Genomic DNA, 16,387 nt, shown 5'->3' with positions numbered 1-16,387 from the left:
GCAGTTCCTCATCAGGTCCACGGGGGAGGTCCCCTTCCATGGAGACTGGTATATAAGGCCAAGGGTGGCACCAATAAATGTTGTTTTTACCCTCAACTCGCAGCCTCGTCTCGTGTTGTAGGGAACAGCCATATCACTACTAGCTCTTGTAAGAGCTGCACAGCTACTGGAAATCGCAACTCGGCTTGGAAGTCTCAGATGCAGCTCTACAGCGCCACGCTGACCAGGGGAGAGGGATGTCGCCAACGGTTGATACCATTACAGTGTTGTCTAAACACATTCTGCTGATGGCAAACAACCAGTCTGTATGGGGACAAGCGATGGAATTAGCGATCGCTTCTCCCCATACTCTGGAGGATTTCACTGCATGTAAATGCTGCATGTAAATGCTGCAGTCTTCTTCACTGCATGTAAATGGATTTCACTGCATGTAAATGCTGCAGTCTTCTTCACTATAATGTGGAAGGGGAGCTCCGCCCCCCTTCCACATTATAGTCAATGGGGACGGAGCGGCGGCACGGCAAAATAGGGTGAACAGCCTGTCGGATCCGTCCTGCCGCAGGTGTGAAAAGTACCCTAAACCGTGTTGCAGGGGACAATGGCCGGCTACTGAGATGGAGTCTGGCACTCCAACCCTACAACTTTACCATCCAGTACCGGCCCGGAAAACAGAATGGCAACGCGGATGGATTATCCCTCCAGACTGATCTCAACCCCGCATAACAGAGACGGACAGCCCCAAGTTGCCCTGAAAAGGGGTCAAACCGGGTCTGCCAGCGTGTTCCACTAAGAGGGAGCCATGTAACAGAAGCCCTCTGTTTGTCTGTTGGAATATTGTGGATTTTGGGGTACTTTTTAATGCATATAAAAAAAAAATGTGGTTTACTGTCTGGAGATGATTAGCTTACCTACAGTGTCTAACCTGATTATCTCCCAGTCAGGGGGAGACATTGTACGTCCTGTATGGGAGTCTTTATACACAATGTGGTTTTACTGTCTGGAGATGATTAGGTTACTACAGTGTCTAACCTGATTATCTCCCAGGAGGAGGGGAGACATTGTGTGGGACTGTCCCGGATTGTGTGATTATTTCCATTGGTCTGTGTGTTTGTAACGCAGTTCCTCATCAGGTCCACGGGGGAGGTCCCCTTCCATGGAGACTGGTATATAAGGCCAAGGGTGGCACCAATAAATGTTGTTTTTACCCTCAACTCGCAGCCTCGTCTCGTGTTGTAGGGAACAGCCATATCACTACTAGCTCTTGTAAGAGCTGCACAGCTACTGGAAATCGCAACTCGGCTTGGAAGTCTCAGATGCAGCTCTACAGCGCCACGCTGACCAGGGGAGAGGGATGTCGCCAACGGTTGATACCATTACAGTGTTGTCTAAACACATTCTGCTGATGGCAAACAACCAGTCTGTATGGGGACAAGCGATGGAATTAGCGATCGCTTCTCCCCATACTCTGGAGGATTTCACTGCATGTAAATGCTGCAGTCTTCTTCACTGGCAAGCAGGCAATTTGCTGGGAAGGAGCATTTCCTTCCCGACAATCGCCTGCTGAATTGGCCAGTATAAGGCCTATTGCACACGACCGTATGGCTTTTTCAGTGTTTTGTGGTCCGTTTTTCACGGATCCGTTGTTCCGTTTTTTGTTTCCGTTGTGTTTCCGTTTCTGTCCCGTTTTTCAGTCCCGTTTTTCCGTATGGCATATACAGTATACAGTAGTTACATAGATAAAATTGGGCTAGGCATAACATTTTCAATAGATGGTTCAGCAAAAAACGGAACGGGAACGGAAGACATACGCATTTCCGTATGTGTTTAGTTTTTTTTTCTGACCCATTGACTTGAATGGAGCCACGGAACGTGATTTGCGGGCAATAATAGGACATGCTCTATGTTAAAACGGAAATACGGAAACGGAATGCATACGGAGTACATTCCGTTTTTTTTTGCGTAACCATTGAAATTAATGGTTCCGTATACAGACCGTGTACAGAACGCAAAAAACAGCCAGTAAACGGGAAAAAAAAAAACGGCCGTGTGCAGGAGGCCTAAGGGTTTGTTCACACGAGCGAGTCCATTGCAGGAATCATGCTCCGTGTGTGAGCGTGATCCTCTGTTGTGGACTTGCAGTAGTGCACCGCATTATCGTGATTTATAATGCTATGTGTCTCTGCATGGCCTTACTTCTTCAGAATCATACTGACAGTTTTATGTCACTATGATTCTGTAGAAATAAGGTCACGCAGAGACACATAGCATTATAAATCAGTATAATGCAGTGCGCTCCTGCAAGTCCAGAGCGGAGGATTACGCTCACACATGGAGCGTGAATCCCGCAATGGAGTCGCTCGTGTGAAACAGCCCTAAAGCGACATTTAGGCCAATTTTGCACAGTCAGTGCGAGTTAAAACCAGAAGTGGAGCCTACACAGAGACAAGGCATAATGAAAAGATTTACACCTGTTCTGTTTTTTTGAGCTGGAACAGGTTTTGCCTCACAATCACTGATGGAAATGTCGGATCAAACACTGACTTTGTGAAAAAGGCCTTATGCAGATAGTTTTGGAATGAGATGATTAACATATACAGCATGTATATGATGTTCAGTTGTTAATCAAGTCCCTGCTATATATGTGTGGGTTCACCAAACTGAAACCTACACTTCATGGCCCCACATGTCCAAATTAATGTCAACTTCGTAGATTTTGTATTTACTATTCATTGCTTTTACTTTTCAGGTGAAAGTTTTACTTGCTGAAAATATCAATCGCCCCAGAAAAGGAACAGATGCTGGAGATCACCCTCCTATTACACCAATGCGTTCAGCAACAGAGGCAGAACTTGGTAAAATACTTGAGACTAAGGCCTCATGCACGCGACCGTTGTGTTTTGCGGTCCGGATGGCGTCCGTGTGCGTTCTGCAGTTTGCGGGACGGCACGGACAGCCATTAATATAACCGCCTATTCTTGTCCGCAAAACGGACAAGAACAGGTTATAATTTTTTTGCGGACCCCGGAACGGAGCAACGGATGCGGCCAGCACACGGAGTGCTGTCCGCATCTTTTGCGGATCTATTGAAGTGAATGTGTCCGCATCCAAGCCGCAAAAACTGCGGCTCTGATACTGACCAAAACAACGGTCGTGTGCATGAGGCCTAATAAACATGTTTTTCTTTCCTGACCTGTATAAACCTTACTTTGTGGTTTTGTCATGAAAAAATATTGTTCTCTCTCTCTATCTTTTTTTTAAATCAAATTTGGCCCAAAATTTTGTGATGATTAATATCTTTGTGTTGGAACTCAGTTTTTTGTTCTACAGAGCTCTGAGTCCTCTTCACAGATAAAAATGATAAAAATCTGTCTGGGGGCTACTAACTCTGAACGATTTATACATTGAGCACAATAATCAACCAGTTCCCAACCGATCATAGACTATAAATACCTGGGAAGTCGGGACTTATCTCTGATCGGACGTTTCAAAACGGCTGATCAGAGGTTGCAGCTTCAGGCTAATCATTTAGCTGCGGAGCGGAGGGCCACTGTCAGTGACAGCGGGGCTCAGCATAGAGAAGGCTGTGGCATTTTTATTTTACAGTGTAAAACAAGCCTAACTTTAAAACTTGGGACAACCCCATTAAACCTTTTCACCAGCAAAAGACTAAAAAAATACATAAAATATGGCAAAACATTTGCCTCCGAAAAAAAAACATTATAGCAAGTGATTAAAAAAATCTTATGTACCCCAAAATGGTACCAATGAAAATGCCACCTCATCCAGCAAAAAATGAACCCCACACAAGATCAACAGCAGAAAAATAAAAGAAAATGGCGATATGTATATATATATATTCCATATTTTCACTTTATAAGATGCCCCTTGGTTTTAGAGAAGGAAAATAAACCAAGAGGTGTGATAAAATAGAATAGTATTTCATACTGTTATGGGGGGGATCTGCAGATGACCCGCTATTAGGGTCCATTCACACGCCTGCAAAATGGATCCGGATCCGTTCCGCAACGTTGTGGAACGGATACGGACCCATTCATTTTCAATGGGGCCGGAAAAGATGCGGACAGCACACAGTGAGCTGTCCGCATCCGCACTTCCGTTCCGCAAAAAATAGAACATGTCCTATTCTTGTCCACAGACACGGACAAGAAAAGGCATTTCTATTAAAGTGCGGTCCGCAAAATGCAGAACGTACATGGCCGGTGTCTGTGATTTGCGGATCTGCAATTTGCGGACCGCAAAACAGTTGCGGACGTGTGAATGGACCCTTATGGGGGGATCTGCAGATGACCCACTGTTATGGGGAGATCTGCAGATGACGCACTGTTATGGGGAGATCTGCAGATGACGCACTGTTATGGGGAGATCTGCAGATGACGCACTGTTATGGGGAGATCTGCAGATGACGCACTGTTATGGGGAGATCTGCAGATGACGCACTGTTATGGGGAGATCCGCAGATGACGCACTGTTATGGGGAGATCCGCAGATGACGCACTGTTATGGGGAGATCTGCAGATGACGCACTGTTATGGGGAGATCTGCAGATGACGCACTGTTATGGGGAGATCTGCAGATGACGCACTGTTATGGGGAGATCTGCAGATGACGCACTGTTATGGGGAGATCTGCAGATGACGCACTGTTATGGGGAGATCTGCAGATGACGCACTGTTATGGGGAGATCTGCAGATGACGCACTGTTATGGGGAGATCTGCAGATGACGCACTGTTATGGGGAGATCTGCAGATGACGCACTGTTATGGGGAGATCTGCAGATGACGCACTGTTATGGGGAGATCTGCAGATGACGAAATGTTATGGGGAGATCTGCAGATGACCCACTATTATGGGGATCTGAGGATGACGCACTGTTATGGGGTAGATCTGCAGATGGTACACTTTTGTGTTATGTATAGCTCCTCTCATCCTTAAACCTGTCACCGGGATTTTGGGTATAGAGCTGAGGACATGGGTTGCTAGATGGCTGCTAGCACATCCGCAATACCCAGTCCCCATAGCTCTGTGTGCTTTTATTGTGTATAAAAACCGATTTGATTCATATGCAAATTAACCTGAGATGAGTCAGAGCTTGAAAATATGACTCTTCTCTGGTCACACAATTAAGATTTGACCAGGGCCGGACTGGGACAAAAAATAGGCCCGCGCATTTTTGACTGAGCAGCCCAATCTCATGACCCCCAACAGGCCCCACCCCCTTGCAGTCTAGGGGCGGAGCCAAAACCGGAAGCACAATTGAGGGGCAGGGCCAGCCACCAGTAAGATAGGAAGGCTTCAGCCAACACACAAGCTTTGCAACAACCAACATACAGACCTTGCAACAATATAGGAAGCTACAGAAAAGTCTTATAATATCCTCAGTGGATCTCAACCTCCCCATCCTCCACACCCTGTACAGGTCACTGCCCCCGAAATAGCACTCACAGTTCTCCAGCAACTCTGGCAAATACCACCAATTCCGTACACAGGCGAACCACAATACCACCTCACTGACAGCTTTTTCCTGGTCTGTCAAAGACAATACTCTATTGGCTGGGAAGTCTGCTGTGATACGCAATTTCCTCTCCAAATTTAAAGCTTTGTTGGTAGCAGAGAATGCTGACACTCAGGTGGATGCTTGCAGAATGTGGAGCTAGCATACAGGTAATAAAATGTTATCAGAGGCAGAGCAGACAGATGTAAACGAGCGCCGGTCTGTCAGGTACTAGTGCAGTATGCATCAGCCTGCTCAGATGACCAACGCTCGTTTACATCTGCCTGCTCGGCCTCTCAGCAGGGCAATGAGAGGGAGGAGCTACCTCAACATGTGCATCGGGCATAACGGCCGTGCCCGGGAAATGGAATAGCGGCCGTGCCCGGCCGAACACAATCAGCCTAACCAGGGGTCAAGTCCTGGGAAAAAAAAGTGTGGGAACTCACCCAAGTTCCTCCGCGTGATGTCACAGCACGCAGCGTTCGCAAAGGGCAGGGAAGGTCGGCTGGAGCAAGCAAATACTGTATTTTTTGCCCTATTAGACGCACTGGCCCATAAGACGCACCTAGGTTTTAGAGGGGGACAATAAGAAAAAAATATTTTTCATTACACCTCAGGTCAGACCACCAATCAGACCCCCAATGTTAATCAGACCTCAGCTAACAGCCCCAATAAGATCCCCAATGTTAATAAGACCTCAGATCACACCTCAGCTCAGACCCCAATATGAATGACCCCCAATCAGACCTCAGATAAGAGCCCCATGCCTCATAGCAGCCCCCAGTGCCTCTCCAGCAGCCCCCAGTGCCTCTCATCAGCCCCCCAGTGCCTCTCATCAGCCCCCCCCAGCGCCTCTCATCAGCCAGTAATAACAGCCCCCCCAATCATGTGCCAGTAATAATAGCCCCCCCAATCATGTGCCAGTAATAACAGCCCCCCCAATCATGTGCCAGTAATAACAGACCCCCCCCAATCATGTGCCAGTAATAACAGACCCCCCCAATCATGTGCCAGTAATACCAGACCCCCCCCAATCATGTGCCAGTAATACCAGGGTCCCCCCAATTATGTGCCAGTAATACCAGGGCCCCCTCAATCATGTGCCAGTAATACCAGGGCCCCCCCAATCATGTGCCAGTAATACCAGGGCCCCCCCAATCATGTGCCAGTAATACCAGGGCCCCCCCAATCATGTGCCACAGTAATACCAGGGCCCCCACAATCATGTGCCAGTAATACCATGGCGGCCCCCATTATGTGCCAGTAATAACAGGGCCCCCCCATTATGTGCCAGTAAAAAAACAAAGTATTGTATATAGTTAAAAAAAAAAAAAACACTTATACTTACCTCTTTAGAGCGATGCGATGCAGGCCTCTTCCGGCCTGTGTCCCGACTCCAGCGCTATACGGCTCAGGCGGCGCAATGACGTCATCGCGCCGCCTACGCCGGCCTAGTAGTGCCGGCAGCCTATCAGAGGAACAGGAAAGGGACACACCTCCCTGCCCTGCTCCTCCGCACAGCCTTCTGTTTGTATCACTGTCCTGAGGACGGCGATACAAACAGATCACTATGGAGATGAGCGCTTTGCTTCCACAATGGAAGCGCTCATCTCAGTGCCTGCCCCGCCGCCGCCGCACACACTGCCGCTGGGGGATATTTGACCAAACCTGGACCCCGTTCCTCCTCGACTCGAGCCCTGAGGCGGCCCGGCCCACCGGGCAAATGCCCGGTCTGCCCTATTGCCAGACCGGCCCTGGATATGACTCTTTTATGTTAATTTGCATATGTATCAAATCGGTTTTTTTACACAATAAAAGCACATAGAGCTATGGGGACTGGATATTGCGGATGTGCTAGCGGCCATCTAGCAATCCATGTCCTCAGCTCTATAACCAAAATCCAGGTGACAGGTTTCCTTTAAGAATGCATCCAGACCATGCAGTACATGGATGCATTCTTAAAGGGGTTGTCTCACTTCAGCAAATAGCAATTATTATGTAAAGGAAGTTTAAGGGTTTGTCCCATGAAAAATATTCTACGGTTTTTAAACCAGCACCTGGATCTGAACACTTTTGAATTTCATACAATTGAAAATTTAGCATAGCTACTGAGGTATTCAATAAAATGGATCTGTATAGCACCACCTGCTGTTTATTTTTTTTCTCATTTCTTTGACCTGCTCACTGAGAAGGCCGCACATGCTCAGTTTCATCCTTCAACTGCCTCCAGAGCTGTGATAGGGAGATCATGGACACGCCTCCTTAGCTGCAGTAGAGAAGACACTCCCCTTGAGCCGTCAGCTTGATATAAATCTAGCAGAACAATAAATGGGGAGATCTCTGGATCCATGTGAAGTACAGGGCTGGTTCTAGCTTTGTTAGAAAGAGATTGTCATGTACTATATGATGTCTGATTTTCATTTTTTACATTAGTCATGGGATAACCCCTTTAAAGGGTTTCTGTCATTTAGAATTAACCCTATTAAACTAGCTGACATTAGCGATGTGCTAATGTCAGCTGAACCTAACTAGTCTACTCCTATTTGTATCTATGCCCCCGTTACGCCCGAAATCTAACTTTTATAATATGCTAATTAGCCTCTAGGAGCAGGGGGGCATTGCCCCTGCTCCTAGAAGGTCCGTTCTCCCACCTCTGGACGCGCCCCGCTGCACGTGATTGACAGGGCCAGGCAGCCTCGGTCTCCTCCTGCTGGCTCTGTCTGCCATGTACCTCGCGCCTGCGCCGTCCCGTTCAGTATTCGGCGCAGGCGCAGTGAGTGAAGGACGCTCGTGGCATTAGAGGCAGAGCTTCTTAAGAGCTCATTTGCATCCCTTTTATCCCCTCTTAATGTACAGTACCATGGAATTAATGGCCCTATTAAATAATAATAATACTGCTAGCATCAGAGGGGGGAGAATACATGGGTGCAGCTTAGAAGAAGAATACACTGCTTTTCTATTTTATTTTTCATGGTCTGCAATTATCTTATAAGAAGGGAGAGGACCAAGAAAAATAAAATGGTTACATTTTGTCTATTGTTCTTTCCATTTGTTTGGTTTGGTTTAGTGTTCTGTTAAAGGGGTTGTCTGGCCTTGGAACTGACAACCCATTTTGTCTGTGCCTTTGTCTCTGTGCCAGTCCCGCCGTTGTTTCATCCTTGCCCCTCAGGAACAGGAAGCAGCTGGGTCCCATGACTGTGGCACTGGCACTGCAATGATGTACCGTTTAAGCCTCTGTGACCACTGAAGCCTGTGATTGGCCGCAGCAGTCATAGGACCCAGCTGTTTCTTGGTCCTGCAGGGACCGGAAGCGTCTGGGAACAGTGGAGCGGTGAGACCGCAGACAGGTGAGTCTTTTTTTTTAAATATATTCAAGGGCACAGTTCCGGACAAAAGGGGTTGCCAGCTCCAAGGCCGGACAACCTTTTTTAGAAAAATAGAATAGTCATTCTAGAAAAAGCCTTTATATTCTGTCCTTAAAGTATGCGTGTTGATGTGGTGGAGTCTCAGCCAAGCCAACCATTTAAAAAGGTTTCCATGTCATTGGATAGAAACACATGTACCCTATTTAACCTGTGTTTATTTTATTCATTTTAAACTTGTTTGAAATAAGCCCCCCAAGGTCTTCAACTGGCCATAGATATTTTGGTTTTTGTTGGCCTGCACATTTTGACTGCGCCCACGAGCCAGTTTTCATGTTAACCATTTTTTTTCTTTGCGACTGTGCGCTATCTCCAGAAACATATTTGGAAATATAAAAATAATTTCCTCAGTTAGGACCATTTTCCAGCCCAATCCATTCTCTGTATTACAAACACCGCCATGAAAATAACCTTTATTACATACTTTTGCGGAATCAGCAAAGAACCAAACTACCAAACCATCCAACAGAACCTAGAGCAGAGTCTCAGGGCACTAAATCATCTATTATCAGACTTTGCTCCACGAACTACGAATTAGTGATATGCACTTATCCAACATTCAGTTTTTTTGTTTTCTTGACCTACACTAATATTTTATATACAGTCAAGGAACTAAGGTTGAGACGTTGTTCTGTGTCTGTAACCTGTGTGACAAGGTATATTTAATGTAACTTACCATCTTTTTTTTTTCTTCTGTTAAGGTAGTGATGCTTGGAGACTATACGAGTATATAACTCGACATTTTATTGCTACCATCAGTTATGACTGCAAATATCTCCAGACAAGTATTAATTTCAGCGTAGGCTGTGAGAGATTTACAGCCACCTGCAAGGAAGTCATCTCTCCTGGTGAGTAGTCACCAACAATATAGTTATGTAGCACAGAAACTGAAAGTGTGAAAAGTCTAATAACTTTCTATAAAGGGTTATCAAAGTTTTGTATTCTTTGTCTAATCAAAAGTTATAATTTTTTTCCAATATACTGTATTTTTCCGACTATACACCTGGAGGATTTGGAGGGAAAAAAAAGGTTTCATTAGACCCCCATATCAGATCCCCATTGTTCATCAGACCCCAAAATCAGATTCCCAAGCTCCATCATTCTCAGATCAGATCCTCAGACCCAAGCTCCATCAGCCTCAAATTAGACACCCCCCCCCCCCCCCAACCTCAATCAGCCTCTACTTTCACACTCGCGTTTTGTGCGGATCCATCATGGACGGATCCGTTCAGATAATACAACCGTCTGCATCAGTCATGAACGGATCCGTTTGTATTATCTTTAACATAGCCAAGACGGATCCGTCATGAACACCATTGAAAGTCAATGGAGGACGGATCCGTTTTCAATAGTGCCAGATTGTGTCAGTAAAAAACTGATCCGTCAGCATTGACTTACATTGTCTGCCAGGACGGATCCGTTTGGCTCAGTTTCATCAGACGGACACCAAAACGCGGAATGGAGACTGAACTGATGCAAACTGCTGCATTCTGAGTCAATCCTTTTCCATTAAGAATGCATTAGAATGCAAACTGATCTGTTTTGGACCGCTTGTGAGAGCCCTGAACGGATCTCACAAACGGAAAGTCAAAACGCGAGTGATCAATTAAAAACGAAATAAATAAACTTACCTTGCTTCCTCTGGGTGGCGCTCCCTGGTCTTTTTTCAGTCACCACTGCACTGTGACCTGACGTTGCACAGCGCCAGGTCATAGTGTGCGCCTACGTGCACTACGTCCTGACTCTGTATGCCATCAGGACACAGTGCAGAGTGGGGCCGGGAAGAAAGCCAGGGAGGGCGATTAGGGCCAGCACAGCGCTTCCCTCACGGCTCCCTGCGCCTCCTGCATAGTGGAAGCGGTCATTAGCATTCGGACTATAAGATGCACTGCCACTTTCTTCACTTTTGTGGGAAAAAGTGTCTTATAGTGCGAAAAATATGGTGCTTTCTGTAGCAATTCCTCATGGGAATTGAGATCTCTGCTTGCTGCCATTTAGTAGGAAACGTACCTTATTTAAATACATTAGATACAAGCTCACGTAAAAGGTCACTTAGTGGACACACAGATTCTTGGTTTGTTAGTTACAGTACAGTTATCTAAGCTGTTGCTTTTAATAAGTCATGCACCAATTAACTTATTCATGGTCGAGGAATATTACTTCAGTATTAGAGATTAATGGGGTCATTTATCAAACTGGTGTAAAGTAGAACTGGCTTAGTTGCCCGTAGCAGCCAATCAGATTCCAACTTTCATTTTCCAAATGTGCTGTGAAAAATGAAAGGAGGAATCTGATTGGTTGCTATGGGCAACTAAGCCAGTTCTACTTTACACCAGTGTGATAAATGATTGCATAAGACTCAGTGCAGTGGCTGTAATATTCCTAAAACCCAATGAGCACCCAAATTATCTTCAAAATTATGCAGCCATTTGTCACCTTGGGCAGGCAGGTTTTTGGCCACATTGTGACTGCTACATATAAGCCCAGCCAAAAAAATATAGTTTTACTTCCAAGTGATTTTAGAACGAAATTCAAATTGTGCAACTTTTGTAAACTAGTTGGTCCTCCTGGGTTAAATTGGAAATTATTTTTAGGGGCCAACAGTAAGTGGGTAAACCTAGCATACTAGTGTCTGTTTTTGCAACTTATCCTTCCAGTTGAAATGCAGAATAAGGCTACCTGCACCTGTTGCAGATTATGCTTCGTTTTTCTCGCCCATATTCCTTGGGGGACACAGGAAACCATGGGTATAGCTCTGCTCCCTAGGAGGCGTGACACTAAGTGAAAGCTGTAAGCCCCTCCTCCATCAGCTATACCCTTCAGCCTGGAGAAGAGACTGCCAGTTTTTGCTTAGTGTCCAAGGAGGCAAGACACCCCCTGCTTATGCAGGGTTGTTTTCCTATAATTTTATTTTTGCGTTTTTTGTTGTTTTAATTCGATTTTTTTCTACTTACAGGGACAACAGAGGCGCATTAGACCCCTCTGTTTCTCCCGGGGTTGAGTTGCGCCAGTGCCGGTAATTCCGCACTGCCGCCTCCCCCACAGAAGACAAGGTGGACCAGGGCAGCCTCGCTCCCCTGCGTCCCGCCAGCTCAAGGGTCGCCCGCACGCCAAGTCCCTCCCCCGGCTTCCTGCCACTGCGGTGCCAGTAGCTGAAGGGGCGACCCTGCTGGATGGATTGAGGGCGAAGACAGCGTATGGTGAGAGTGGCTGCTCCAGCCTCCCCTTCCTTCCTCCCACCGCTGCTACATCCACCCCCATTGGACATTTGCTATCCTGTGGCCCGTCTGTCAAAGAACACGGCCATCCCTGTTCCCGACGGGTCCTCTCTTCAGTCAGCGGAGGACCGTCGCATGGAGACCCTTTCCAAGGGCATTTTTGCTGCCTCCGGTTCTGCTCTCAGACCGGTTTTTGCCTCTGCTTGGGCAGGTAAAGCAATCTCTGCTTGGGGTGCGCAGCTGGAACAGGAGTTGGACTCGGACGTCCCCATCCAGGACCTACGTTCCTTGGCCCAGCTTATTATTCGGGCCGGGAATTTTGTTTGTGAGGCCTCCCTTGATGCGGGAGCCCTTATTGCACGCTCCTCCGCCCTGGCGGTTTCCGTCAGGAGGGAGCTCTGGCTGAAGGTTTGGAAAGCAGACGCTGCCTCCAAACGTTCCTTGGCGGGGCTACCGTTTGCGGGTTCCCGCCTTTTCGGGGTCCGCCTAGACGAGCTTATTTCGGAGGCCACGGGTGGTAAAAGCACCCATCTTCCTCAACCCCAAGCCAGGGGCGCCCCCCCGCGGACGCCCCGGTGCGTCTCGTTTTCGGTCCTCCCGCAGGACCTCTGGGGCTCCCCCCGCAGCTGCCGCTTCGGCCCCTCCCCAGGATAAGCGTAGGAAGCCGTTTTTTCGGGCGCAGCCCTCCTGGCGCAGGCCGCAGGCTGCCCGCACACCCGCAGCAAAGCAGTCCTCTGCCTGAAGGCGCGCCCCCACCCACCCGGGTGGGGGGCCGGCTCCTCCTTTTCAGGGACATCTGGATGGCTCACGTCTCCGACGCCTGGGCTCTCGAAATTGTGTCCTCAGGATACAAAATCGAATTTGCGTCCTTCCCTCCAGATCGGTTCTTTCGCTCCCGCCCCCCCGCGGGACCCGAAAAGCGAGGCTGCGTTCTCCGCGGCTGTTCAAGCCTTACTGGACAGGGGGGTGATTACCCCCGTTCCTCTAGAGGAAAGGTTCCAAGGGTTCTATTCGAACCTCTTTGTAGTTCCCAAGAAGGGAGGTTCGGTGCGGCCCATTTTGGACCTCAAAAAGCTCAACCGTTTTCTCCTCCTTCGACGGTTTCGGATGGAGTCCCTCCGTTCCGCGGTGGCTTCCCTGGAGCAGGGAGATTTCATGTCTTCCATCGATATACAGGATGCCTACCTCCATGTTCCGGTAGCCCGGTGTCACCATCGCTTCCTCCGATTCGCCGTGGGGGACCTCCACTTCCAGTTTGTCGCCCTTCCCTTTGGGCTGGCAACAGCCCCCCGGGTGTTCACCAAGGTCCTGACCCCGGTTTTGGCCTTACTCCGTTCCAGGGGTGTTTTTCTGCTACCGTACTTGGACGATATCCTCATCAAGGCTCCGTCCCTTTCCCAAGCGGTTGCCAGCGTGGATCTCACTCTAGAGACTCTGGCGAGATTCGGTTGGGTCATCAACTTCCCCAAGTCCTCCCTTCCTCCCGCCAGACAACTGGTCTTCCTGGGAATGCTTTTAGACACGGAAGCGGCGGAGGTACGTCTTCCCTCGGAAAAACGACTGACCCTCCGTCGGGCGATTCGGGGTCTCCTTCTCCACCGTCGACCGTCCTTCCGCTTCTGCATGCGGGTCTTGGGGCAGATGGTTGCCTGCTTCGAGGCGATCCCATTTGCGCAGTTTCACTCCCGCCCTCTCCAACGGGCGATCCTCTCCTCCTGGGACAAATCGCCGGAGTCTCTGGATCATCCCTTCCATCTATCGCCTCCGGTGCGGTCATCTCTCCGCTGGTGGTTGCAGTCCCCTCTTCTGGGCAGGTCCTTTCTGCCGCTCAACTGGTTGGTGGTTACAACCGATGCCAGTCTCTTGGGCTGGGGAGGCGTGTTTCCTCCCCGATCCGTCCAGGGCATTTGGTCTCCATCGGAGTCCAAACTCTCGATCAATGTCCTGGAGCTGAGAGCGGCCCTTCTGTCTCTGCGACACTGGACTCATCTGCTGAAGGGTCATCCAGTTCGTGTGCAATCGGACAACGCCACGGCCGTGGCGTACATAAACCACCAGGGGGGCACTCGCAGCGTTGCAGCAATGCGGGAGGTCACCAGCATTCTCCGTTGGGCGGAAGCCCATGTCCCGGCCCTATCTGCAATTTTTATTCCAGGGGTGGACAATTGGGCGGCGGACTTCCTCAGTCGCACCACCGTCGACCCCGGCGAGTGGTCTCTTCACCCGGAGGTGTTCGAGGCCATTTGCCTTCGTTGGGGCATACCGGACGTGGACCTCATGGCCTCCAAATTCAATCACAAGGTCCCCGCCTATCTGTCCAGGGCCAGGGATCCGGGAGCCTGCGGAGCCGACGCCCTCGTTCTTCCTTGGCGAGGCTTCGCACGTCCATACATATTCCCTCCCATCCCACTCCTGCCCAAGGTCCTTCGGAAGATCGCGGCGGAAGGCGTCTCGGTGATTCTGGTCGCTCCGGACTGGCCCCGCCGGTCTTGGTATGCCGACCTCATGCTGCTCCTGGCAGACGCGCCCTGGCCGCTGCCCGCCAGGGAAGATCTTCTCTCTCAGGGACCAATCTTCCACCCGCGTTTAAGGTCCCTACGTTTGACGGCGTGGTTGTTGAGACCACCGTCCTGACACGTAGGGGTTTTTCTGCGGACGTCGTCCGCACCATGATCCGCGCCCGTAAGCCGTCCTCTTCTAGGATCTATTATAGGACCTGGAGGACCTATTTGGGGTTCTGTGCCGATCTGGGGATTCCTCCGCTCCGCTTTTCTCTCCCCACCGTTTTGTCCTTCCTGCAGAGCGGACTTGCCCAAGGTCTGGGCCTTAGTTCTTTGAAGGGTCAGGTGTCTGCGCTGTCCATTTTGTTTCAGCGCCCACTGGCCCCCCTTGGTCCTGTCAAGACCTTCCTTCAGGGCGTGGCTCACGCGGTTCCCCCGTACCGCCCTCTGGTACCGCCCTGGGACCTGAACCTGGTTCTCTCAGCGCTCCAGGCTTCTCCTTTCGAGCCTCTGCGGACGGTTTCCTTGCGACTTCTGTCCTGCAAGGTTATTTTCCTGGTAGCCGTCACCTCTCTTCGGAGGGTGTCCGAATTGGCTGCACTCTCCTATCTGGAACCTTTCCTAGTGTTCCACCAGGACAAGGTAGTTCTTCGTCCGGTCCCTTCCTTCCTTCCTAAGGTGGTCTCCGCCTTTTATCTGAACGAGGACATCGTTCTCCCCTCTTTGTGTCCTTCCCCTTCCCACCCGCGGGAGAGGAAGCTTCATCGCCTGGACGTTGTCAGGGCGCTCAAGGTTTACCTGGAGGTAACCAGCTCTTTCAGGCGTACTGACTCGCTCTTTGTGGTTCCGGAGGGGTCGCGCAGAGGGATGGCGGCATCCAAAGTTGCTATCGCCCGTTTTGTCAAGATGGCTGTTACTGAGGCTTATCTCGCCAAGGGCAAGGTTCCGCCCCTCGGTGTTACCGCTCACTCCACTAGAGCGGTCGGGGCTTCCTGGGCTCAGAGGAATCGGGCTTCTACGGAGCAGATTTGCAAGGCGGCCACTTGGTCCTCCTTGCACACCTTCACCAAGTTCTACAGGGTGCATACTCATGCGTCGGCTGACGCTGCTTTAGGCCGTCTGGTGTTGCAGGCGGCAGTTGATTGATGCCTCTGGTGTTGGTCTAGTTTGTTCTGGTCCCTCCCTTCTGGGACTGCTCTGGAACGTCCCATGGTTTCCTGTGTCCCCCAAGGAATATGGGCGAGAAAAGGAGACTTTTGTATTACTTACCAGTAAAGTCTCTTTCTCGCTCTTCCTTGGGGGACACAGCACCCGCCCTTCATTTGGGTTACAGTTGTGGTTCCGGCTTGGTTGCCCCCGTTGGGGCTCGACAGTTCTTTTTTCCGGTTGGTGGTTATCTTTCACTACTTGGACACGCAACTGGCAGTCTCTTCTCCAGGCTGAAGGGTATAGCTGATGGAGGAGGGGCTTACAGCTTTCACTTAGTGTCACGCCTCCTAGGGAGCAGAGCTATACCCATGGTTTCCTGTGTCCCCCAAGGAAGAGCGAGAAAGAGACTTTACTGGTAAGTAATACAAAAGTCTCCTTTTTCCATACAAATTCCTTTGCAGAAAAACCGCAGCGTAATACACTACTAGCAAAGTGTCTGAGACAAATCTCATGTACACTTTGCTTTCTCACTCCTTGTGGAAATTGACCTGCTGTGCGGATTTGGAAATCCGCTGCATGTCAAT

General features: G+C 49.4%; 1 protein-coding gene across 1 annotated transcript in view; it reads left to right on the top strand.

Moving 5' to 3' along the window:
- The window catches only part of TOP3B (DNA topoisomerase III beta), an 86,871-nt gene that overhangs the window by 55,157 nt on the left and 15,327 nt on the right, over positions 1-16,387 (top strand). Inside the window, exons 11-12 of the mRNA XM_040416354.1 lie at positions 2,747-2,852; positions 9,637-9,783. Coding sequence (XP_040272288.1) covers positions 2,747-2,852; positions 9,637-9,783 — 253 coding nt within the window. The remainder of the gene's footprint in view (positions 1-2,746; positions 2,853-9,636; positions 9,784-16,387) is intronic.

This window comes from Bufo bufo, chromosome 2 (assembly GCF_905171765.1).
Source record: "Bufo bufo chromosome 2, aBufBuf1.1, whole genome shotgun sequence".
NCBI classification, from domain to species: domain Eukaryota; kingdom Metazoa; phylum Chordata; class Amphibia; order Anura; family Bufonidae; genus Bufo; species Bufo bufo.
Note: the sequence above shows the minus strand (reverse complement) of the source record. Positions and strands in the feature narration are given on the sequence as shown.